The 27,568-nt window shown below is 39.6% G+C and overlaps 2 protein-coding genes across 2 annotated transcripts in view; one reads left to right on the forward strand and one right to left on the reverse strand.

Annotated features, from left to right (window-relative positions):
- LOC133516643 (uncharacterized) overlaps positions 1–17,451 on the reverse strand; it is a 49,396-nt gene extending 31,945 nt beyond the window's left edge. The window contains exons 1-7 of the mRNA XM_061849660.1: positions 17,308–17,451; positions 15,433–15,518; positions 12,925–13,952; positions 12,442–12,550; positions 11,963–12,185; positions 9,807–9,997; positions 1,848–1,960 (exon numbers count right to left, since the gene is read on the reverse strand). Of these exons, the coding sequence (XP_061705644.1) occupies positions 1,848–1,960; positions 9,807–9,997; positions 11,963–12,185; positions 12,442–12,550; positions 12,925–13,952; positions 15,433–15,518; positions 17,308–17,373 (1,816 nt within the window). The 5' untranslated portion in view covers positions 17,374–17,451. The remainder of the gene's footprint in view (positions 1–1,847; positions 1,961–9,806; positions 9,998–11,962; positions 12,186–12,441; positions 12,551–12,924; positions 13,953–15,432; positions 15,519–17,307) is intronic.
- A 1,075-nt stretch (positions 17,452–18,526) lies between these two features.
- LOC133516644 (uncharacterized) lies at positions 18,527–19,507 on the forward strand. Its single transcript, XM_061849661.1, has one exon. It carries the CDS (start codon positions 18,527–18,529, stop codon positions 19,505–19,507), a length of 981 nt encoding a protein of 326 aa, XP_061705645.1.
- The last annotated feature ends 8,061 nt before the right edge of the window (positions 19,508–27,568 follow it).

Genomic DNA, 27,568 nt, shown 5'->3' on the forward strand with positions numbered 1-27,568 from the left:
TGTGCAGTGTGTACTACATATAGTACTCACGGTCGGTGCGGATGTAGCGCGGCTGCACGGGGCCGCGGGCTGTGAGTAGTGTGCAGTGTGTACTACATATAGTACTCACGGTCGGTGCGGATGTAGCGCGGCTGCACGGGGCCGCGGGCCGTGAGTAGTGTGCAGTGTGTACTACATATAGTACCCACGGTCGGTGCGGATGTAGCGCGGCTGCACGGGGCCGCGGGCTGTGAGTAGTGTGCAGTGTGTACTACATATAGTACTCACGGTCGGTGCGGATGTAGCGCGGCTGCACGGGGCCGCGGGCTGTAAGTAGTGTGCAGTGTGTACTACATATAGTACTCACGGTCGGTGCGGATGTAGCGCGGCTGCACGGGGCCGCGGGCTGTGAGTAGTGTGCAGTGTGTACTACATATAGTACTCACGGTCGGTGCGGATGTAGCGCGGCTGCACGGGGCCGCGGGCTGTGAGTAGTGTGCAGTGTGTACTACATATAGTACTCACGGTCGGTGCGGATGTAGCGCGGCTGCACGGGGCCGCGGGCTGTGAGTAGTGTGCAGTGTGTACTACATATAGTACTCACGGTCGGTGCGGATGTAGCGCGGCTGCACGGGGCCGCGGGCTGTGAGTAGTGTGCAGTGTGTACTACATATAGTACTCACGGTCGGTGCGGATGTAGCGCGGCTGCACGGGGCCGCGGGCTGTGAGTAGTGTGCAGTGTGTACTACATATAGTACTCACGGTCGGTGCGGATGTAGCGCGGCTGCACGGGGCCGCGGGCTGTGAGTAGTGTGCAGTGTGTACTACATATAGTACTCACGGTCGGTGCGGATGTAGCGCGGCTGCACGGGGCCGCGGGCTGTGAGTAGTGTGCAGTGTGTACTACACATAGTACTCACGGTCGGTGCGGATGTAGCGCGGCTGCACGGGGCCGCGGGCTGTGAGTAGTGTGCAGTGTGTACTACATATAGTACTCACGGTCGGTGCGGATGTAGCGCGGCTGCACGGGGCCGCGGGCTGTGAGTAGTGTGCAGTGTGTACTACACATAGTACTCACGGTCGGTGCGGATGTAGCGCGGCTGCACGGGGCCGCGGGCTGTGAGTAGTGTGCAGTGTGTACTACATATAGTACTCACGGTCGGTGCGGATGTAGCGCGGCTGCACGGGGCCGCGGGCTGTGAGTAGTGTGCAGTGTGTACTACACATAGTACTCACGGTCGGTGCGGATGTAGCGCGGCTGCACGGGGCCGCGGGCTGTGAGTAGTGTGCAGTGTGTACTACATATAGTACTCACGGTCGGTGCGGATGTAGCGCGGCTGCACGGGGCCGCGGGCTGTGAGTAGTGTGCAGTGTGTACTACACATAGTACTCACGGTCGGTGCGGATGTAGCGCGGCTGCACGGGGCCGCGGGCTGTGAGTAGTGTGCAGTGTGTACTACATATAGTACTCACGGTCGGTGCGGATGTAGCGCGGCTGCACGGGGCCGCGGGCTGTGAGTAGTGTGCAGTGTGTACTACACATAGTACTCACGGTCGGTGCGGATGTAGCGCGGCTGCACGGGGCCGCGGGCTGTGAGTAGTGTGCAGTGTGTACTACATATAGTACTCACGGTCGGTGCGGATGTAGCGCGGCTGCACGGGGCCGCGGGCTGTGAGTAGTGTGCAGTGTGTACTACACATAGTACTCACGGTCGGTGCGGATGTAGCGCGGCTGCACGGGGCCGCGGGCTGTGAGTAGTGTGCAGTGTGTACTACACATAGTACTCACGGTCGGTGCGGATGTAGCGCGGCTGCACGGGGCCGCGGGCTGTGAGTAGTGTGCAGTGTGTACTACATATAGTACTCACGGTCGGTGCGGATGTAGCGCGGCTGCGCGAGCTCGCGACGGCGCGCGGCCTGCACGGCGGCGACGGCGCTGCGCCACGACAACATGGCGCTCTCCACCTCGCTGTGTGGTGCGCTGTAAAACAAACGACTTGAATGAAAATAATAGTCAAGGCACTCATGTTGTTTCTGACTTTTTTACGGAGCCACTTTCATACGTATATAGAATAGAATAGAGGAAATTTATTCAGAAAACGCATAAGTTTAGGTAATACATGAGACGACAGAACCAATCGTACTCGAACTAGTGTCGGCGGCCGCAGCGGTTGAAAAAGATGAAACGTCGCTTAAAGGGGTTGAAGACGTCCCGGTCATAAATAAATAATAATAATAAATAAAAAATCTCAAAAGTAGCTACTAAATCAATTAGTGACCACAACACAATTTTATTTAGGTCAGTACAAAAAAAAATCTTAAATAAAATAATAAAACTTAAGACTTACTTAGGTTAAGATTAGTGACCATGCAAAATAAACCTTGCAGTCCATTTTTAGGAAATATACAGTGTGTCCCTAGCCATTGGACAAAGCCGAAATGTACATATGCATTAGGGCATTTAGAATCAATGTACAAAGTATCATAACAACTGGTGTAGCGGTTTCGAAGAAATTAACAAATTACCATTTTTTACATTGGAGCAGCCTGTATGTGTTTTTTATTTTATTTATTGAGAAAACCAACAGCGATACAGCGTTCTTATCTTATGCTAATTTACACAATAGTATGGCCAATTATAGGATTTCCTGTGTAACTTGCATTGTATACAAACATCAAACGGTCGGTGGTAGTAAATAATATAAGTTAATCCAAGGAAGTTACATTGTTATATATATTCCATATTCATTTATTCATAAAATGAAAATTTTACATGTCATTGGTGTAATATTAATAAGTATGTCAGTTAAATCACAATTCATTAAAATAATTATCATCAAAAAAAAGAGTAATATAGAAACAATAAATAACACGTAATAAATAATCAATACAATTTACATAGTCAAAATTAAAACATTACATTAAAACTAAATTGAATTATTATTATATTCCGACATGTCGTAAAATGCATTTGTGGTCAGCCATTTTTTACGTTCGCAAAAAATGTCTCATCATTATCAATATTTTTAATGTTGTCGGGTATTTTATTGTAGATACCTGGTCCTGCAATGAATACTGTTTTGTTGGATTTAGCAAGTCGACAACATGTTGAGTCTAACATATTTTTGTGTTTTAGTGAAATACGTGAACTTTTAAATGTCTTAATTGGAAATAGTTGAATGTTACATCTTATAAATTTAATTATGTAAAATAGGTACTGTGATGTTAGTGTCATTATGTTGCTGTTTATGAAGAGTTGCCTTGCGGGTGTTCCGTGTGGGGTATATGATATAATCCGTACTGCACGTTTTTGCAAGATGAATACACGCTGCCATTCTGCAGCCGTGCCCCAGAATTCTAGACCATAGCACATCACCGAATGAAACAGCGAGAAGTAGCTAGCCATTAGCTGCTGGTGAGGCAAAATACGCGCCAACCTGCTCAATGCGAAACATGCACCAGACAATTTGCCACACACGACATCTATATGCACGTTCCACTTCAAGGCCGCGTCTAGCGTCACGCCTAGAAACTTGGTGCTATTTACCTGAGGAAGGATGGCACCGTTCACGTTAACATTGAGTGGGTGCGGGGGCCTACCCCCTAGACTTATGTGCATCACATGAGTTTTTTGTAGGTTTAAAACTAAGTCATTTGCAGAAAACCAATCTTGTAGTCTAAAAATCTGATGCTATAATATACTCAAGAGACGGAATTGTGTCGGCGGTTATAATATCGCAGGCATCGTCAGCAAAAATATACATTTCACCATATATATATGTTAGGAACGTGTATTGATGAGATTTGGAATAACAAATAAAAATATTAATATTAAGAGTTATAGTAGGAATTTATGTTTTGGAGGAGCCGTGCTGCTTACTTTTAATACCATTTATAATCTGTGTCTTAAATGACGCTTTTGAAAACCTAAAGATGTCTATGTTAGCAAATAAGGAGTTATAAATACGAACAATCCGTGTGAGTACATTATTTTTGGCGTAATTGGTACCATGTCTTGGCACGTGCAAATGACGGGTGCGACGAAGTGGAACATTAAACATTACCTGAGAAACCAAATCGGGACTGTCTAAACGACCGTTAAGGATATCATATAACAAGCACATGTCCGTGATTTTACGCCTGTCTTCTAGAGGCAGTAGATTGTGTCTGCGACAGGCATCATCGTAGGACGTAGGAGGTCTACGAAGACGAAAGTTAAGGTGGTTAACGAATTTTTTCTGGGTACGTTCAAGTTGATGGTTGTATGTAATATAGTGCGGGGACCAAATTGGAGAGGCATATTCGAGAGTACGCAAGGTAAAGTAGCTTAAGGTGGTTCGATTTTCATACAAAAAACAATCGCTATTTATTAATTAATTGCACAATATTATTACATAAATAGTTGCGCATCTATTTACTTTCGAATATTCATTTGCGCTAAATTAATAGAAAAACTTTGTTTCATACAGAAATCATGCAATAATCAACGTTATATTTTTATAAATTTTACTCATGTGTGTGTGACAAATGTCGTGTACAAATACATTGCGGCGTTGCCACTCCATGCTTCGGACTGCCATCGGCGCGACGTTGCGATGTTTGACGCGTTTTTAGCTGACTCTGTCGACACTGACACTCAGTGTGACCAGGCGTACGATAATTGTCGTACATGTACGATAATTTGGGACCCGGTATGACATAATGTTCCAAAGAGCATTATCGTACACTAAAGTACTATAATTTCAGCCCTTGGATGATGCCACCTTAAAAGTCTAGTAATTTGAAGCAAAATATGACACTTTCTCTTAGAAATAGGCTAAAATTAGTATCTTTTGGGTGTTCGGCTCCTTGGTGTAAGTTTAAGTTTAAAATGTCTCAATTTCCTGTATACCGTTTGAGTCTATCCCAAAAATACACAAACAAACAGATTTTTTGCGCAATTTAGACGAAAATTGTCTTTTTTTTATTATTAATTGGAAATTTAAGCTTATTTTGCTCGACATTTTTAGGGGCTGCCTTTTTGATTGGCATACGATATTTTTTTCAACGGTACAATAATATTGACACTCAAGTACGATAATTCTCTTCCGCTCGCCTGGCAACACTGCTTGACAGGACCTGGGGGCCTACTGCGAAAACCTAAATTCGCAAATTGCGGGGATCTTTCTCTTTTACTCTCACTAAGACGTAATTAGAGTGACAGAGGAAAATGCCCGAAATTGACGAATTTCGATTTTCCCGGTAGCCGCCCTGGTGCTTGACGTACCTACTTGATAGAAAACAACGCTGACGTACTTGATAGAAAACAACGCTGCCGCATGTTCTGAATTGTGATTTTATGTGTTTTTGGATTGAAAATGATAGCAACGTCTAAATCAAGTTACAAAAATCATCGATATTCTGGTCCGCGAAAAACCAGGAAATTGGAGTCTACAAAAATAACCAATTCATAGAAAATATGACCTAGAAACTAGTTCATTTTTATAAAACTCAATTTTGCCCGAGATTGTACTTAGGCCAATACCTAAGGGAGCTAAGTGTATTGATCTTGAATAATTAGTTGGCTAATATATGACTCCAACATGATATGGACATTTACATCATAACTATTATACCTAGTTGGTTACTAAGTTCTGTTACTCGATTTCTTTCTTTCTTCCTAGCGTTGTCCCAGCATATTGCCACGACTCAATGGAGCCTGGGGTCCGCTTTGACAACTAATCCCAAGATTTGGCGTAGGCACTAGTTTTTACGAAAGCCACTGCCATCTGACCTTCCAACCCTGAGGGTAAAACTAAGCCTTGTTGGGATTAGTCCAGTTTCCTCACGATGTTTTCCTTCACCGAAAAGCGACTGGTAAATATCAAATGATATCTGTTCTGAAGTTCTGTTACTCGATTTGCAACCTCTTTATTCCCGTTAAAACAAATGCTACCGAAAAAATAAAAAATTACATAATGTGGTGGATTTGTGAGCTATAATTATATACCACACATAACGCTTATCTCGTCGTATCTATAATGAATTGGGGCCTAAAAGAGAATCGTATTCCAATTTTTTGAAACGCTTGTATTACTTTCTATATTAACTAAAAGTTGCCTTAAAATTCAGTTTTTTATACTAAAAACGGCTTTAAATATGTTAAATTAACAAAATATATTTTGACAGATGCTTTCGCGCCCAAAACGCTCTTTGAAAATTGTGTGACGTCACAGTTTATGGTTTGACACATAACTACATACACACGTAGAAGATACGAACTGTCAACTGATATTTGTCATTTGTTGTTAATCGCCTAACTGTCAACAGTGTCAATCCGAGAGTTGTGACGTCATCAGAATCTTCAATGACGTTTCGAGTTTGGTCACGTGACGTGTGCCAAAAGATATTTTAAATTCAATATTTACAAAATTATGGTCATTACAGGTCCCCTAAAAGTAGTTTAACGTGTTCTTATAATCCAAAAGAATTTATTGGGATACAATTATGCCCTAAGATTTGTAGATGGAAACAACCCTATTGCGTTGCACAAATGTGGGCACCCGCCAAACATGATTTTGGGTGTGTCATACTCAGGGCTAACACAGATTCATTTCTGTGAAAGAGGTGTGAAAACCGGAAACTGGAAACCGTTCTCGAACCAATAGTGAAGCCCTTAAGCCACACCCTATTTCAAAACCAGCCATGGATCTTTGTACAAGACTCAGCTCCTGCACATAAGGCAAAAACAACTCAAGCCTGGTTTCGAAGGAACAAAATTGACTTTATTACCCACGAAGACTGGCCGTCCTCCAGCCCGGACCTTAACCCCCTGGATTATGCCATATAGCAGGTTATTGAGGAGAAAGCCTGTGCTAAACCCCACACAAATCTTATCTCCCTCAAGCGGGCCATAGTTAAGACAGTGACGGAATTAGACATGACAATCGTGCGTGCCGCTATTGATGACTGGCCTCGTCGTTTCAGGGCCTGTGTCAAAGCCAGAGGAGGCGATTTTGAATGATATTGTCATATGTGATTCCTGATTTTGTGTACTTCATTTTACTTATTATTTTATAATATATACTTTATTAAACTTTCGTTGGTATATTTTATGTAGATAAAGATTATTGCAGTAACAGAATTTAATAACCAACTAGGTAGAAAACAATGCAATACATAAACACATAAATTGGATATGATGTGATCCGTTGAATGAAATTGACAATAAATAAAATAAATAAATAATTTTCTATCCCTAGGCATTGTGTGAAACTTCTAGTTGTGTCAAAATATCGGGAAATCAATAATATAAACAAACATGGTAAATATCTCATTTCTTTTTATAATGGTTATAAATAGAAGGCCATGCAATTTTGTAACTCACTGTAGTTTAATTAAATGTATCGTAAAAAAAGTTTTAATTCTGCTGTAAAATAGTACCTACTTTTTTAAAGGCTGGGCAGTAAGGGAAAACAGCGTTTTTTTTTTTTGAAAAAAATACCGGAAAATCTGACTTACAAATTTGGACTTTCTTAGGTTCATTCTACTTAGAATCTTCTCCACCCTAGCATTAAAAAAAGATATCCTAAAATATCCATACAATTACGTCACATTTTAGTGTGAAAGAAATTTCAGTGTAAAACTAAAATTTCAATACAAATTTTCGGGTTTTTATAGCACGAGGATTGATTATGCTAGTGATTCTGAGTTGGAAGAACCCAAAAATATCATGATGTGTGAGAAACAGATTTTTAATATTTTTATGGAAAAACGCTCATATTTCTCATAAAATAATTTATTAATAGCACTTGATAATACTGATAACAAAAAAAAAAATTATGAGTCTCGAACCCACATCGTCTTGCATGTATTTCCACGTACATACCGCAACGCTATTGAAGCCTACTCACGCTGTGCCAAATTGTCTACTACAAGGATCCCAGTACGACTGTTTGAATGTGTGAGTGATATTTAGAAATAGAGTCAAGAAACATTCTGTCGACATTAAGGGGTAGTTTTTGTACAATGAAGTGTTCAATGTTTGTTTTAATATTTCAATATTTATTTAAAGAGTGCGCTAAACATAATTTACGGTATAGAAATACCAAAGACTACTCCACAAAAAAATTAAAACTCAAAATTTGCAATTGTGGCGCCATCTAGTGAGGTTTAAGCTTTGGGTAACCTAATCGAACCACCTTAAGTACTTCTATGTTTTTAAATACCTTACAGGATCTTAATATGAATCCAAGATTTTTATAGCCCTTATTACTAATATAATTTATATGATCGGAGAAAGTCAGTTTGCTGTCAAACATAACACCTAAGTCTCGAACCACTTCAACTTTGCTAATTGTGATCCCATTAAATTTGTAAGAAAAATTTAAAGGTTGTTTTTTGCGAGTATAACTGATACTTTGAAATATTTTTACATTAACAGTTATTTTATTTTTAGTATAATATTCGTGTAGTTGGTTTAGATCAGCTTGAAGAGCGGTACAGTCATCAAGATTCCTGATTACGTAAAATATCTTTTTGTCATCGGCGTAAAGTAAGTGTTTAGCGTTAGTTAGAGAATCAGTTATGTCGTATAAATATGCGCAGTAATATAAAGGCCCCAAATGTGAGCCTTGAGGAACTCCGCTAGGAACTTCACAGAAGTTTGAACGACACCCTCCAAGAACTACAGCCTGTGACCTGTTACACAGGTACGATTTTACCCAACTTCAAAGGTCCCCACGAATCCCCAGTTTCAATAACTTTTCTAGTAAGATGCCGTGATCCACCCGATCGAAAGCTTTTTCAAAATCGGTGTAGATCACGTCAACCTGACCATCTCTATCCATGTTGCTAAGAACATAATTAGAGACTAAAGCCAAATTAGATATTGTAGAACGTTTCCTCAAGAACCCATACTGTTTGTCGGAAATACCTGCAAGGATACATGGGTAAATAGCGTTATATACAATTTTTCGAATACTTTACCAACAGTGTTTAGCACAGAGATGCCTCTATAATTTTCTACTTTTGTACGGGAGCCCTTTTTGTGTATGGGGACAATATTAGCCTTTTTCCATGCTAGGGGAAATATTCCTAAAATAAGAGAACGATTAAATAGCATGGTGATAGGCAATGCTAGTGATTTCGCGCAGTTTTTCCAGAATATCGGTGGTATACCGTCAGGACCGGGACCCTTATCGGTAACCAGTTTGCATAATGACCTTTCGAAGGTAGTTAAAGATATATGTAACGTAGAAATCGAAGTATTTCCGTGGTCTACAAAATCAGATTCGACTGTATGGTCATCGGGAACTGAGCCTGCAATAAATACGGAGTTAAAAAAATTATTATATGCTTCGCATATACTGAGACCGTCACAATACTTTCTGTTATTGTGGGTTAGCATTTGGGTTTAATTACAACCACCGCGAATAGTTTTAATGTATGACCAGAAGTTTTTAGTAGTCTTAGTAGCTCCTAAGGTAATATTCTAAAAGAATAGTATGGAACCTTCTTCGACCTATTTGATTATCTTTTTTATTTATTACACTAATAAAGCTTCTGACCTCACTTCTGACTTTTGAAAAATGTCATCATTATCAAATATTTCGAACAAATTGTCAAAAACACTGCCAAAGATTAACACAGTGTGTTTCTTTTTCTTGTCGATTATTGCAAATAACTTTTGTTCGAAATTTTTATTTTTTTATCTTTTGTTCTAATTAAAAAAATATTAAAGTCAGAGCATTCCTGAGAAGGAACCTTACGTGGGATTTCAGGGTTTCTCCAATGGCTAAGGTCATCCAGAATAAATCTGAATTATACAGGGTGAGGTGGGTACTGACATTTCTGAGAGATTCTTGACGTCATCCTTCCACGAGGCGGGTTGGAAGGAGTCGGGATCCACGTGCTTGGGCTCGGGCTGGTCCTGGCCGCGCTTCAGCACCGTGATCTTGGCGTCCTCCTTGGCCTTCTTGTTCTGCGCTACGCACACGCTCGCCCGCAGCGTCTCCATCTTACCCATTAGGGTTAGCACCTGAAAATTTTTTCGTAACCATTATTTAAGATATCAGGGCCAAATCACGGATTATAAATTTTCACTATAGGTACCAATCACAGTCATTACAGTCAAATTAGATACTCAATATTCAAGGCCAGAGCGAGCTACGCGCTACGGAGCCTAGCCGATAGCACGTATTTTCCACCTTGGAAAGCGTCTACGAACAGACAGTCTGCGGCACGGGGATGGAGTTGTACCTTGGTGTGCTCCCTCAGCATGTCCACCGTGAGCCGGTCGACCCTGGTGGGGCAGGGCGACAGGCGCGGCACGGGGATGGAGTTGTACCTTGGTGTGCTCCCTCAGCATGTCCACCGTGAGCCGGTCGACCCTGGTGGGGCAGGGCGACAGGCGCGGCACGGGGATGGAGTTGTACCTTGGTGTGCTCCCTCAGCATGTCCACCGTGAGCCGGTCGACCCTGGTGGGGCAGGGCGGCAGGCGCGGCACGGGGATGGAGTTGTACCTTGGTGTGCTCCCTCAGCATGTCCCCACCGTGAGCCGGTCGACCCTGGTGGGGCAGGGCGGCAGGCGCGGCACGGGGATGGAGTTGGAGGAGGAGACGGCACGGCCGGGGTAGGCCAGCGCCAGCCGCGCCTCGGTGCGCTTGCGTACCTTGGTGTGCTCCCTCAGCATGTCCACCGTGAGCCGGTCGACCCTGGTGGGGCAGGGCGGCAGGCGCGGCACGGGGATGGAGTTGGAGGAGGAGACGGCACGGCCGGGGTAGGCCAGCGCCAGCCGCGCCTCGGTGCGCTTGCGTACCTTGGTGTGCTCCCTTAGCATGTCTCCACCGTGAGCCGGTCGACCCTGGTGGGGCAGGGCGGCAGGCGCGGCACGGGGATGGAGTTGGAGGAGGAGACGGCACGGCCGGGGTAGGCCAGCGCCAGCCGCGCCTCGGTGCGCTTGCGTACCTTGGTGTGCTCCCTCAGCATGTCTCCACCGTGAGCCGGTCGACCCTGGTGGGGCAGGGCGGCAGGCGCGGCACGGGGATGGAGTTGGAGGAGGAGACGGCACGGCCGGGGTAGGCCAGCGCCAGCCGCGCCTCGGTGCGCTTGCGTACCTTGGTGTGCTCCCTCAGCATGTCCACCGTGAGCCGGTCGACCCTGGTGGGGCAGGGCGGCAGGCGCGGCACGGGGATGGAGTTGGAGGAGGAGACGGCACGGCCGGGGTAGGCCAGCGCCAGCCGCGCCTCGGTGCGCTTGCGTACCTTGGTGTGCTCCCTCAGCATGTCCACCGTGAGCCGGTCGACCCTGGTGGGGCAGGGCGGCAGGCGCGGCACGGGGATGGAGTTGGAGGAGGAGACGGCACGGCCGGGGTAGGCCAGCGCCAGCCGCGCCTCGGTGCGCTTGCGTACCTTGGTGTGCTCCCTCAGCATGTCCACCGTGAGCCGGTCGACCCTGGTGGGGCAGGGCGGCAGGCGCGGCACGGGGATGGAGTTGGAGGAGGAGACGGCACGGCCGGGGTAGGCCAGCGCCAGCCGCGCCTCGGTGCGCTTGCGTACCTTGGTGTGCTCCCTTAGCATGTCTCCACCGTGAGCCGGTCGACCCTGGTGGGGCAGGGCGGCAGGCGCGGCACGGGGATGGAGTTGGAGGAGGAGACGGCACGGCCGGGGTAGGCCAGCGCCAGCCGCGCCTCGGTGCGCTTGCGTACCTTGGTGTGCTCCCTCAGCATGTCTCCACCGTGAGCCGGTCGACCCTGGTGGGGCAGGGCGGCAGGCGCGGCACGGGGATGGAGTTGGAGGAGGAGACGGCACGGCCGGGGTAGGCCAGCGCCAGCCGCGCCTCGGTGCGCTTGCGTACCTTGGTGTGCTCCCTCAGCATGTCCACCGTGAGCCGGTCGACCCTGGTGGGGCAGGGCGGCAGGCGCGGCACGGGGATGGAGTTGGAGGAGGAGACGGCACGGCCGGGGTAGGCCAGCGCCAGCCGCGCCTCGGTGCGCTTGCGTACCTTGGTGTGCTCCCTCAGCATGTCCACCGTGAGCCGGTCGACCCTGGTGGGGCAGGGCGGCAGGCGCGGCACGGGGATGGAGTTGGAGGAGGAGACGGCACGGCCGGGGTAGGCCAGCGCCAGCCGCGCCTCGGTGCGCTTGCGCTCGCGCTCCAGCTGCCGCCACTGCTCGTAGCACGCGTCGAGGCGCGCGTGCAGGATGCCCGACGATGTCGCTGCACCTCTGAAAATACGAGTAACAGGGATGGATGGTGATATTTGCGCTAGAATATTAACATTTCATTGTTGCGGTAAGTGGCCTATGTGGGGTTTGAAGAGAAAGAAAATTATGTGCGACTGCCCTAGTCGTAAATGCTGAAGTCACGAGTCTACATGTTTTTTTATTTATTTTTACCTCCCGTGTTCAGATGTATGAATGTGTCACTGAATAAACTGTCTAGTTAATAGTCAGGTTGTGTTAAAAATAGTCCTAGACTAACCTGATGTTCCTCATAGCGTAAAATGGCGCTAGAAGAGGTAAATCCATCATTGGTGATGGCAACACTGGCGGTGGTACAGGAGGACTAGGCCCCAGCAAAGCTCCTAAACCTGAAAACATTGCAATAAACGTTGTATAACTTTGTCATGGAACTGTTTAATAAACCTATTTTCTTCAAAAGAAAATCACTATTTCACAGATTCAATGAAATTGTCCTTATCTAGCCAACCTAACTTCAAAGAGACTTATGTTGTTTCGTAACAGAAATCCTGAGGCCAACTTACTGGCTACGTCATCTTTGAGACCAGGAGTAACATAATAAGAAAGAATATAATAAAATAGTCTTTGGAATCACAGCACAATAAAAGACTAACACACTAACTTTTACTACAGAAATCATCAGTGGTTTCGTTAAACCACTGCATCGTCATTTCAATTCAGTCCAAATTGAAGTTACAATACAAAAGAAAAATAGAATACTTACCAAGATTGAAAGGTGTGTTTTCGTGCAAGAAAGATACGTCTACATTTAATTGGTTAGGAGGCGGCCGGTTCCTCATAAGTATGTTCATCTGCCGGGCCAGCTCCTGCTGCCTCATCATGGCCTGCTGTGCATTGTTCTGGCCTTCAAAGTTTCCCCTCTGATCCATATTGCCCTGAAAATTCTCTCTAGGCATCATCTGGTTCTGCCTCTGCATAAAATCGTTTTGATTAAACCCATTAGGCTTATAATTTGGTGGTGTGTTCTGAAAATCAAAGGTCTGAGGTGGGCGGTCTCCCATCTGCTTCATCATTTCATTTAAGTAGAAATTGTTTTCACCATTAAATTTCGGTGGTTGCTGGAAGTTTCTATTGAACAACATCTTATTTCTTTCATCTTGCATTTTATTTAATTCCTCGTTATGGAAGTGACCATTTTCCATTTGTCCTTTAAAGTCCATTGGTATGTCTGGTGAGCGGTCTAATGTAACATTTATGTTTAGCTGATTCAAATAAGCTAGTAGGTCTGCTGGCTCTTGATTCTGCTCTTTGGCATAATTATCAAATTTATTAGGGTACCTTTGAGCGTAGTCCATGTTTGTGAAATTATTATCTAAATTCAGACTGTTTGGTCTAAAGTTGTTACTGTACATATTTGTTTCTGGTAGGGAATTCCTTTGGTTCGGTTCAAAGAAATTATAGTATTTATCATCATATTTGTTAGGACTGGCAAACTGTGCACCGCCAATTTCTTGAGCTGCTAACCTTAGTAAATTCAGCTGTTCTTGTGACACCTCTGACTCCCCCACAGGGTCCATGAGAAGGTGTTCTTCAGGGTAGTTAACATAACCATTTCCAAACCCATTTTGTGTGTTGAAGTTGAAGCCATGTTGTTCAGTCTGGGCATTTTGAGCGAAATTGAATGGATCTTGGAAATTAAATGAAGGTGGTATAAAAGATGTTGTAGGATTGTTTTTAGGATATTGTGTGCTAGTAGCCGTACTTAACGTTTTTTCCTGTGGTTGTATAGAGCTGTAATGTAACAAAATAAAACATTCAGAATAGATGTTTACAAGCAAATATTATTGTATTTTGCCTGATACTATTATCATAACTTTCATCATGATTATTATATTAATTTACGTCAAGTCATAACTACAGTTGACCTTGTTTTATCTTGAGTAAAAAAACATCTAGAAATGAAAATCTAAGTACTTATGCTAATATAACTTTCCCATTTTAAAAAAGTTTTTTAAAAATGTATGTGATGACCAAACCTGTGATAACTCAGGGCACATTCTAGGGATTTCATATCGATAAAAAAGATGTAGATATATAATAATACATGTGCTCATTGTAAAATTCTCGAAATAGTTTTGATAAAGAACTCCTTTCAGGCATATTTTACAAAATAAATAAGGTTTGTTTCGAAATGATTTATTTACATAATGGTATTTTTATGACCTAAGGCCAAATTTCACTTTTTATGTACTTACTTCTAGCAATAAATGAAGATAATGTCTAAGAAATAATAAATAACGATATAAAATGATTAGAATAAAACACTTAGTGCCAATATGGAAATAATAACCTGGCAAAAATATAATATTTTTTTCCCAAAAACGTTTTTAGGATTTAAGAAGCAGTATACAAAGCGATTTTGTATAAAAATATTAATTTTATTGAACATTTTGATGTTTACAGTAACGTCGATATGTTTAATTGGTGATAAAATATTCTGATACGTCACTTTAGTATAAGTGGCCCGAATTATCCCAGGTTTAGTGATGACCTACAATATCAATATCACTAATACTCTATTTTATCAGACAGTCTACAACTATGTTTCACTCATGAACAAATACAGCTGCATGTTACTTGATAGGTAAGGAATATTGAGATATACTTCATGAAATAATGTTTGACCAACAGATTCCTGGGGATGAAACTTTCCATACAAAAACTGTGTGTGTGTGTGTGTGTATTTTAATAAGCTATACTTACGGTCAACACCTACACCTTTACATAAATTACATGTACAAAAGCTCTTAGTAGAGTGTTAGTCTCATTAGTCTCCAATCATTTTTTACATCATTTGAGCGATATTAAACTAATTATACATTTTTGTTGTTAAAATAATATATTTTTTTATACCACGTCGGTGGCAAACAAGCATACGGCGCGCTTGATGGTAAACAGTCACCGTAGCCTGCAACTCCAGAGGTGTTACATGCGCGTTGCCGACCCTTTAAAAACCTGTACATTCCTTTTTTGAAGAACCCCATACTGTAGACCCTCAGGAAAACCTATTATAAATTATTATTATTTATTGACAAATGTTTAACTTGTTCTATATTGGAATATGGTTATAAAAAAAAACTAAATACTTGATTGAGGGCTCATACATACTCTCTTCCTGGGTCATAACATGTCTGGTACCAGCTCACTAAGTACCCTTATAAAACGAGGAAATAACATATGAGAAATGGAAATGAAAAATCTGATTATATACCTGCTCCCTTCCGAGGGTCCGGTCTCATCAAGGATCTTTGTGATGAGATCTCGGACCATTGAGTTTTCTTCCATAATGCGTTCCGACTGTAAAGTAATACACAAAAAATTATTGATTGTAGTTAAGAATTAATTGACACCTGACTAACACCTGGAGGCCAAAATGATTACTCAAGATAGAAAGGCATGGAAGGATCTTGTGGAAGCCCTATGCATCTCCAGGGTGCCCTAGGACCAACAACAACAAGAATTAACTATTTTTACTTGGAATTCCTAACCGGGTGGAGTATGCACTCAAATTAAGAGCAGGCTGAAACTGGAGGAAAGTGCCAAATGATAGATTACAATAGAAAGATCAGAGTTATAGCTTTGCCAAGAAGTATAATGAATTAAGATATATACACTCTAATTCAGAATAAAAGGGCTTATAGATAGATAAAATAAAATAAAAATATTTTATTTGCTACTATTTGTTACATAGATTCATGTTTGATATATGTTATATTAGATGTTAGTTTGTATTTTTAATCTTAATCTAATAAGCAGAAACCCCTTAAGTGAAGGCCTCAGATAGATAGTACTAATTACAGTAGTGTCCTTTAACCTCGTGCCACCCAACATACTAAATTATAACTCAGGAAGTTTGAATCCAAATTTTTTTTTTTTTTAAATTGGGTTGAATTTAATTTATCCAAAATTTCACAAGACTAAAGAAATGCTTCGTTTGTTTTAATGAAGCTTGAAAAAACCGGACAGGTGCGAGTTGGACTCGCCCACCGAGGGATACGTACTTTTTAGTATTTGTTGTTATAGCAGCAACAGAAATACATCATCTGTGAAAATTTCAACTGTCTAGCTATACCCTAAAAATTAGTGTTTTTCAGTAAACCTAATGTGTATCGGTGTTTACCTAATAGCAATAATAGCAATTTCTTGCTGTAGTGCAATCACATTATTAGTAATTTTTACTCCAGTTGAGATTATTTATTATATTGTTTTATTAATGTAGATACTAAGGAAGCAGCACATAAATAAATATGCAAAATTTTACTATCATATATTATATAGATACAAAAATATGTATTACAAAAACGTAAAATGTTATACAGAAACCATAACACATTTCTCTTCATTATTTTTGTTAAATGTGCTAATTTAATAAATTATTAACATACTTATATAATACCTCTTGGCATACTATGAATCAGATGGTCTGGTATAGAATTGGTTAATTAAAAAAAAGTGGGTATTTAATTTTTATTGTATCTACTTACAGAAAAATAAATGCAGACAAACAGATTGGTGATTACAGATCACTATCACAACAGGAAAATTGAGAATATTAATGTAGGTAAAATAAAGTTATTATTAGTTAGTTAGAATACATTCTACAGTAATTATGTGATCTGTTTGTAAGAAAGATCGAGGAAAAATTGCCCAAAGTAGCAACTACTACACACGAAAAGTAGGTATTATGAAATAAGCTCTTATAAGAATCTGATAGAAATCTTAAACAAGTATAAACAAACTTGTTGAGTAAGATCCAGTAATATCTGTTGGATTATTGGCAGTGCCCTGTAATTTTGTCCTCTAACGTACAAACTACATAATTCTAAAAATATTGTGTGCATTCTTTACTTGTCATCTTTCACCTCAAGACTAAAATCGCGACGTGTTTCGGGGCCAACAATCACTACCCCAAGATCTTTACACTTGTAAACCCTTACTATTATTTGCTTTTATGACCAAAACATAGATATTTAATTTTGAAACAAGACCATTACATTTTTCCCGGATTTTGGGTCAGATTGACAGCTGAATTTGGACATGTAAAACACCCACCAATAGGTCACTTATTGAACACACCATCACTTACCTGATCTGTTTCATTTTCGACGGCTTTATACGCATTACTTATGTGACATAAATCACTGAAGGCCATTTAAATTAAAAATATTTCTTGCCACGGCACATACGAGCTGCTAAGCCATTTTTTTCATTGACCTACATGTGTATAAATACGTACGTATTGCTCACTGAATAGTGTTGGTGTTGCTGTCACACGGCCAACTTCTCGCGGAGATTTGTTTTGTTTTGATTTGCGATATAACAGAATACTTAAACACTGATTAAACCTAAATCTTCAACTAATATTTTTCTATATTTAACAATTTCTTAAATTATTACAAAATACTTTCCTACAGTTCGCGCGCTTTTAATGTTTATTTTTCTTTTATTATTTTTTTTACTAAACGTCTATCACATTATCAATGGCCATATATATTTTCTTAATAGCATCAAGCTTATTCAAGTACTCATATTTTACAATAAGAATTTTAGGAAATCGTTTAGCTGACTGGGGGAAATAATATAAAATAAAAGTAATATAATATGCACATAAAATCTTGTTTTTTTTTGTGCTCGAGGAACTGGCAACATTGGTAGCTTAGGCGTTTTGGTAGAACGCCTTTTTAATCTGATTACAGCGCCACCTCAACTTTTTTTATAGTACTACATCTAGTTTGTGCGTAGCGTATCGCTACATCTAGTTTGTGCTTGAACAGTTCGCTTAGTTGTTTGGTAGTTTTTCGCTGTTATTGATTCACGCGAGTACCGTTAGATGGCGCTTATATCAAACCCGTCTTTTGCCTTATTTATTTATTTATTTAGGCAACAAACAGTCTTATACAAAAAAATAATGTAATAATAAGCAATGTGTTAATAGACTTTGAGTGCCCTACCTTAATAATAATATATTTTAATCTAAAGTAGCTAGTCTAGGAGCAGTAAGCGGAAAACAAAGTTATCAGTTAGTAACAATAAAGTTATCAGTAACTTGAGTGAACTCCGCGCGCGGCCGTCTCTCACAACAGACGCGTCGCATACTTCCACAAATCGCTCGTGAAATAAATAAATTTTATTATTTCTGTTCCGCCGGTAAATAGATCGTATATCTATGAGTGTAAAGAACATTCTATAAATCACCAGTGATACACTTACGTCTTTATTGTGCGTGCATCTTATCTACTGTGGCAGCGTTAATCACCTCGAACCACTTTGACTTCAAGCAATTAGCGAATTTCGTGCCCGTGAACATGGTCGATAATCCCAATCTCAACACGGATAAACCCAGTGCAGGTAATCTGGCACGTATCACAGGCTCGCAGCCAGATTTAAACAAATTAAAGGATACCCACCACAGCGATTCTCAAATCACAATTCGAAAACGCAAACAGCCAGACTTTGAAAGTGACCTCAAAAATGACATCTTGGAATTTCGCAAGGATATGAAAGACCTGATGGATATTTGCAAATCCCAAAAGTCAGATATCACGGGTATGAAGTCGGATGTATCTGATATCAAGGACCAGCTCTCTAGCATGCGGGCGACGACTGAAAACCTGGTTATCGAACACAACCAATTCAAGGTCGATATTGCGGAGGTCAAGGATTCTCTCAGCTTTCAGTCCGGCCGGCAGGATGATCTGTGTACACGTGTCGCCACAATGGAACTCAGTGTTAAGAGGATCGAATCGTTAGAACAGGATGTCTCCACGTTAAAACAATCTTATAATAACCTGCAATTAGAACATCACTCACTACAGCAACGCGACCGCCTACATAACCTAGAAATCTCGGGGATCCCGGAAAACAAAGCTGAAAACCTTTCTATCACTGTCTCAAAGATCGCTAATACAGCTGGTGTGGAGATAACCACAGCAAATATTCTGCATGTGAACCGCGTACAACCACGGGTGGAGGTAGCTGGCAGGCCACGTAACATCGTCGTTCAATTGAACTCGCAACTTATCAAGGACAGCATTTTATCCGGTATACGAAGGCGCAAAGGTATTACCACTACGGATATTGGCATGCCAGGTGAACCAGTCAAAATATATGTAAACGAACATCTGATTCCATTCTACAAGCAACTACGCAAGGAAACAAAGGACGCGGCAGATGCAGCAAGCTATAAGTATGTGTGGGTACGCAACTGTAAAATATTCGCAAGAAAATCTGACAAATCTCCTATTATCAACGTAAAAGATGCGAACGACATTAAAAAAATTAAGTGACTTCTATTATATAATATTATTTTAAGTGCTTTAATTTTAGTGCAATTAGTCTTAGCGTTGTTTATTTTTGCTGCTCTTCGTGCTTATCAAAATCATGTAATTAATTCATATCATATTTATAACCTGTTCAAATTTATAGAAAATTACGTATCTTATGGAAATAAACTAAGTACTATTTTATGTACCTCAAAAAGTCAGAAACCGCAAAATAAGCCTCAAATTATACAAATATTAATGGTCTCAATACCTAAATTACCTAACTCCGTCTGTTTTGTTAAATATACGCCACCGTCGTCGCTACTGCATGCCCCTAGTACCCATCACACAAACATCTGTTGTTTAATAGGTATATTTACTACTATGTTTCCTTATCGCTCATTTCTTTATTTATTCCATATTGCTTATTCGATCCAACTCATTAACGCCCTTAATTCGTTAAACATAAAACTTATATTACTTCACTATATTACTTCACAAATTAACATATGAACACTTAACTGAGCGTAATGAACAACAATTAATATTTTTATCCCCAATATTACATATAACAACAAACCTTTTACCTACTATTGCTAAACATTTTTCTCTATTAAATATTTATACCGCATATTTCTTTATCGAACATAATTATAAACATCGTATCGAAATTATCTTACAAACATATCGAGATTTTAAGACTAATTTTGATCTTTATTTTGTTTTTCTACAGTGAATAACACGCTATATTCTAACGTAAACACTAAGCTAAATATTTATTACCAAAATGTCCGTGGTCTTCGGACAAAGTGTTTAGATATATACAATAATATACTTCATAATGATTATGATATAATATTTTTAACTGAGACTTGGTTACAGAGTGACATTTTGGACTCAGAACTCTGTGATTTCCGATACGATGTATTCCGGTGCGATAGGAATCTTCTCCTAACTAATAAGTGTACGGGCGGCGGGGTTATGGTGTGTGCCCGTCGCAATCTTTGTGCCGCGGTGTACCGTGAGTGGTCTTGCGCGGGAATCGAATCGCTGTGCGTAAGTATACCGGGCCGAGCTCTCGGCGCCCCAACCGATTTAATTGCTGCATTAGCATATTTACCACCTGTTGAGGAAAATTTGCCAATAAACTTAGACGACATAAAAACTAATATGACGCGTATGATCGAATCGTTTCCCTCATGTACCTATCTATTATTAGGAGACTTTAATATACCTTGTATAACATGGAGTCGTAATGTAGGTTTCTCATTGTTAAATCAGGGTAGGTCGGATTATCAAAGCGCGGCTTTATCTTTCGTTGAAGACATGCATTATTTAGGCTTAACTCAATACAATTTTATTACGAACTCATGTGGCAATATTTTAGATCTGTGTTTCAGTAACTTGCCTATGCTCGTGACCCAATGTCAACCAATTTCTAAGTTAGATGTTTTTCACCCACCTCTCTTAATTGATATCTTAGATTTGTTTATAATACCTTTAAATCATAATACGATACCTCGCTTTAACTTTTTTAAATGCGATTATATTAAAATAAATGCATATATACGTAGTATAGACTGGAATACAATTTTAAACACAAGCGACGTAAACAAAGCTGTTGACATTTTTTATAACACGCTAAATGAATGTTTTGTTAAATTTGTACCCATATCATACCCAAAAAATGTCTCATACCCTATTTGGTACAGTTCCGCACTCATAAAGATAATAAAAGAAAAGAGCAAAGTTCATGCAAGATGGAAGCAGTTTTTAAACCCACGCGATTATGACGAATTTTCTATGCTTAGAGCTAGGCAGAAACGTGTACAGAGTGAATGCTTTCAGCGTTTTAGTAACAACACCGAATCATACATCAAACGCTCCCCTAAATTCTTTTGGAAATACGTAAAATCTAAACGGGGAGGCTCTAATTACCCTAACTGTTTCAATTTAGGTAGTAATCACTACAACAATGGCGTGGATATCTGTAATGCATTTAATACATTTTTTGAGAGCGTATTTGACACTACAAACTACTCTTATAACCCTAATAATAGTTCTATGAATATCAATCAGCGCGATGCACTGTCCGGTATCGATGTAGCTTGCGAAATCGTGCTAAGATTTTTAAAGCGCCTAGATAAAACTAAGGGACCAGGTTGTGACGGCGTTCCACCTATCTTTTTATCCTCTTGTGCTGAAAGCCTTGCATACCCACTAACCATTCTCTTTCAACAATCATTAAAAAGCTGTATTTTCCCCTCCATTTGGAAAAAGGCCCACATCATTCCTATATATAAAAAGGTTCAAAATCCAATATTGAGAACTACCGACCTATTTCCATACTCAATACCATAGGAAAGCTTTTTGAATCTATAATTCTTAAACATATTTATCCCCTTGTGTCTTCTGGGATCTCGGATAAACAGCACGGTTTTTTAAAGGCACGTTCCACAGTTTCGAACCTAGCTTGCTTCACAAATCATGTTTTAACAGAAATGGAGGGTGGCGGTCAGGTTGACGTGATATATACCGACTTTGAAAAAGCGTTTGATCGTGTCAACCACGCCATACTTCTCATGAAGCTTGAAGCACTAGGAATTCATGGAGACTTACTCAGATGGGTCAAATCTTACCTTACTAATCGTTCCCAAGCTGTAGTTCTTGGCGGCTTCAGATCAGATTACATCGATATCCCCTCTGGCGTGCCCCAAGGCTCCCATCTCGGTCCTCTCTTTTATAATGCTTACATATACGATATAAATACGTGTTTTGTCACCGCACGCCATCTGTTATATGCAGATGATAAAAAAGTTTTCATGCGTGTAAAATCTTTAGCAGACTGCGAACTCCTGCAGAATGATCTTAATAACCTAGTCGAGTATTACTCCCGTAATAAGATAACACTTAGTGTTACTAAGTGTCAGTGTATAAGTTTTACTCGCAGCCTTAAGCCAATCAATTACTCATACCATTTCAATGGCGTAGCGGTGAACAGAGTTGATGTTGTGCGTGACTTGGGAGTAATTCTAGATTCCAAAATGACTATGAGAAATCATGTAGACTCCATTGTAAACAGATCATATCGCAGTTTAGGCTTCGTCATGAGGACTTGTAAACCTTTCCAAAGCTTGTCATGTCTAAAAGTCGTATATTACGCATATGTGAGATCCATCCTTGAATATGCATCACCTATCTGGTCAGTTTGTTATGCTGTTTATAAAGACCGCATCGAAAAAATTCAAAAAAATTTGTTGCTCATTTAAATTATAAATTCAAGAAAACATCTGCTGGGTACAAAGGTAACTGTCGGGAATATAATCTCCATTCACTCGAGGATAGGCGCAAAGTGGCTGACATGAGCCTACTTTTCGATATAATTAGAAATGGGTTAGACTGCCCTGAACTGTTATCTGGCTTATCGTTTCGAGTTCCAAGACGTCGAACTCGACACACAACTCTGTTTCATGTTCCCTTCCACTCCACTAACTATGGTTCTAACGCCGTCTTATCACGGATCCCACACTTGTATAACACCGAATTCTGCTCTGCCGATCCTTTTGTAGGGTCTAAGTATACATTTAAAAAAGACATATATTCCGTTTTGCTCAGAGATAACGAAAATTAATATAAAATCCGTTTTGTATTATTTTTGCCACTTGTTCTAATTCGTTCGTAAAATAAGAAAACAAGTACAAATCTTACAATAATAATATCTAAGAAGGCATATCATAACTTCTTCAAGCTATGTGTTGATGGGTACTAGGAAAATGCAATGCAACTTGTTAGAGGTTTTTTTTTTTTTTTTTTAAAGGAGTTTCTTTCTAAATGTTGAAATTTTTATTTCTTACTACCTAATTCTACCATTAATAAACATTCAGTTCAAATACTATGTTCAGGTATTTATTTGGATATGTTACTAATGCAAATTTTATGGTCTTTTGCCAAAAGTAAATTAAGGTTTTTTAAGGTTTCGAGCATTTGTGTGTATATTGTACATTTTTTAATTTTTTTGTTATTTTACTTTGTTATGTATTGCAATTTAATGGATGACTGTCATTGGCCTTCTTTTATGTAAGCATTTATATGTTTAGTTATATTTACGGCTGTTGTTATCCTGAATACCAATAAAATAAAAAATAAAATAAATAAAATCTGTATTCATTCATCATGTATATGTTTATGGCTGGTAACAATTGAATAAAGAGAGTATCTGCGCTAATTTTGAATTTAAATTTTGGAGTATTCGAGATTGTCATGATGGAGAATTTTGTTTTGGAAAAGAAAAAGGGCGGATCGATTGTGATTCTTGGATTGATAAGTCCATTTTGTTCCCTGGGTGTTTGACCAAATTGATTTTATTTCTTGTTTAAGTATAGTTATAGTACAAAGTTTCCTATAACCTATTTCAATATTCTGACACCAGGCCGTGGAATTGGTGATCGTGATCGCCAGTGCAAAAGCAAGCTTTTGAACCCTGTTCCTGAATACCGATCCTTTTTTTTGAGACGATCGGCAAGCCATAGTCGGTTGGAGGAGTCGAGCTCGTATTCCGCGTGGATCTGCAAATAAACTAGTGTTCAGCGACCAGTAACTTTAAGCGTGTATTCATCTGTACCTTTCCACAGTTTCCTGAACTTCAATATTTTATGTTATTTAAATTTTCAATAATAGCTTCCGATTCCTTTTTGTAACCAGTTAATTATTTATTGTTTGCTTTGTGCCATATTTTTTATTATCTCAATCCGCGTTTTATTATCTCAAAATTCAAACAACCGCATTCGTCGGGTTTTATGAATCTTCGGTTTTAAATTTAGATCTCTTTCCACCAAGTGAATTGGCCATCATCGTTCATTCCACTCGCATCTCATCAATTCATCTTATTCACAACTAAATTTTCAGCCGCGTTTTTTTTGTACCTATTCCTTCATGCGGAAGACAGACATACACATCGCCATCGAGCTTAAGATAGCCACTTAAAAATAAGAAGCGTTAAAATTGTGTTTTTATAAAATTCAGTTTATACACCGTGTAAACATACATATGTAAACTGGCAAAAAGAATTAGAAATAGAGGTGTATTGTAAAAAATAAATCAAAATTCAAAAATTCGTTTATTTATCATGTTTTTTCCAAGGTGTCGAATTCTCCTTTTAAGTGTTACACATGTGTTAGGAGGTATCAAAGAGTGAAGTATATAGGAAAAGAGAGACGTCTTGAAGCATTTTAAGGAAACTAATTTCGAAGCGCTATATCTTTTTTGTATCCGAAACTAGCTATGTATTTATGTGTGCATAATGCACATCAACATATGCATAAATCTGTATGTGTGTGTAGTTACTTTCATACTACATAATATTAGGTATACTTGGGCGGTTTACAAGTTAATTTTTGTTTGATTTCTTGTAACTGATAGTTTTTTGTTTACAAGATTGTTCTTTTTTTTACCTTTGTTCATCTTTGTGTACAAAGCTGCATTAGATTTGTCTTCTGTGACTTGTGTCTCAGTCTGACTAAGATCTCTTTCATGTGCGCATAACTGACTTGCCTAATTTTCAACTGAGCGCTTCTTATTTGACCTTAACATCCAACTGGACTTGAATTCAAAATATTCCGGAGGTTAAGTAAGGACAGGTAAAGTGCACATTAGGAGAATTCCTGGTAATTTCGTCTCGCTCTCTAGCTCCGTAAACAATTCGCTCCGGATATTCTTTAAAATAAACACAAGAGTAATGTTGACGTGGTTTGGGTCCTTCTTGTAGTAATGAATTTTAGGCATAAGACGTATGTCTTGTCTACGCACGCACTTCCATAGATGTACTTTATCTCGTCTAACTTAGCGGAATCAAATTGCACAAATCTTGGCAGAGTGTCATCGGACATGTTTATCGTAAACAAAATTAAAGTAATCATCGCTTGTTTTCATCCCTGCATGAGCGCTAAGGAGGATGGTATTTTCTTCTTATTGGGATTCTAATTTTCCTATTTGAAATTGACTTGTGTTTAATGCTTGCTCCAATTTTACTCTGCTCTGGTCTGCACTTTAAAATTAATAGAGATATAATAAGTTCAAAACAATCATATCCCTGTTTACATTTTTTTTGACAGTAATCATCAGTTGCTAGGTAACAACATTATGAATAAAGATAGGTCTTGACATACGAGATATATTCACCTTCATAATGTTGTATTCATGCCTTTAAATTATACCAATTTTATAGTGACATCTGGTGATGTAGTTTGCATAATCGGTAGTCAACTTTACGCAAAAGTAGGTTATCGGATCCCATTAATAGAAATCGCCGCCATCTTTACTAACGTTAACTTCATTTCTAAGTGTCGCCCCCCTGGGAGATATTCGCTCTTTCATATGAAGGTGATAATTAACTAAAATTAAGTTTAAACATTGAAATTGGTGAAAGTTCAGGTGGGAGATTTTTTTGTCAGAGAAAATTTTGTAGCTACTGTGTATTTACTGCCATCTTTACACACACACGATTAAAGCTTATAGAAGGCCATTTGACTTTGATCCTTATCATTTTACTGATATGCGTTAAATTTGTTAAATATCAAAAAATGGCGCAATCTTATAGATCAAAGGCAAAGGGATGGAAGCATCGTTTCGAGCGATGGGGCCATAACCTTTAGGTGGTGCCCGGTAAGATGGCGCCACTTTTTGATAGTTAATAAATTTAACACATATCAGTTAAAGAATAAGAATCAAAGTCAAATGGCGTTCTAAAAGTTTTAAACGTGTGTCGAAATATGGCAGTAAATTTACTGTGGCTCAAGGCCTGTCGACTTCCTTAGAAAGACATGACGCTTCATAATTGCGCATGTGTGGTCTGACGCCTGGGAAATAGATACCAGTTATTAACATAAAAATATTTTGCTACAGCAACATTGTTCCTATCTGACTTTGTCTATACAACTTTGGGAAAAAAAAGTTATCAAATATTATGATTTATGTCACACTGCCATATGTAAATTATTATTATTTTATATAAAATATTACCTATTTCAGTTTGTCTTTGTCTATGTTCATAAAATCTATGGAGGTCAGAGATACATATACCCTCCATAAAGCCTTGCACTTGGGTCTAGCCGGTTAGAACACAGACAAAAGTCTGTAATGTCAGTGCTGAATGAATTTGACATTCATTGACGCAAATAATATAAAATGATTAAATAACGATTTATGTTCTTGAAATAGATTTATTAATTCATTTTCAAAATTAAAAATCCACCGCACAGAGTCTCGGCACAGACTCAGTTAAAGTTTAATTGTACAATGGATTAAACTAAGAAACAACAATAATTTCAAGGTAAGAAATATTTTAATCTATAAATAAAATAAGTGCACTATTGCCAAATACATAAATTTAATCTTACCACCCTCTTAAGTCATCACGTCCAAAATTACAAAAACAAAATTTATCATAGATGAAAATTCTAACATTGTTTTAGCTGGCAATTTAGAACTCTGGTAGCTATTAGCAAGGTAAGTGATTACGGACATAGGTTATAGTATTGTTTAAAATGTGACTGTTTTGTTTTAGAGGGTGAACGTAAGAAAATAATCCTTGGCCGTCATATAATTTTCTTGGAAAGGCTCAAAATCAAAATCCGCCGCATAATTCCGACTAGTTTCCCGGTGACCATCAACAAGACCGCTGCACTGAGCTATGGAGTAGAAACTGTAGAAAGTGTCCGATAATCGGATAGATGTAATAACAACTTTGGCTGTCATATATTCATGTATTTTTCATTTTTTGGCCTGATATATGTGATATGATTACAATTTACACTAATTGCAATTGTGGAGTAAAATCAGATGTGCCAAAGATCATGTTTTAAATATATAAAAAGCTATATTAAATGCAATAAATGTTATATGTATATATATGAAATTGTTTTTATCATGAACATTCTAATCTATTTATTGTTATGAAGGCAATCTGGAAATTAAAACATGCGTTAATAAATAGGCGACCTAAACATAAATAACGCTTTAAAAAAAACAATCACATACACCTGTAGCACCTGTGGTCTCGTTGAATAAAATTCATATAGGTATGTAGAT

This window comes from Cydia pomonella, chromosome 3, assembly GCF_033807575.1.
Source record: "Cydia pomonella isolate Wapato2018A chromosome 3, ilCydPomo1, whole genome shotgun sequence".
NCBI lineage: Eukaryota > Metazoa > Arthropoda > Insecta > Lepidoptera > Tortricidae > Cydia > Cydia pomonella.

Bases quoted from the DNA above. Each gene is read 5' to 3' on its own strand.
- LOC133516644 (XM_061849661.1), top strand. From the start codon at position 18,527: ATGGTCGATAATCCCAATCTCAACACGGATAAACCCAGTGCAGGTAAT.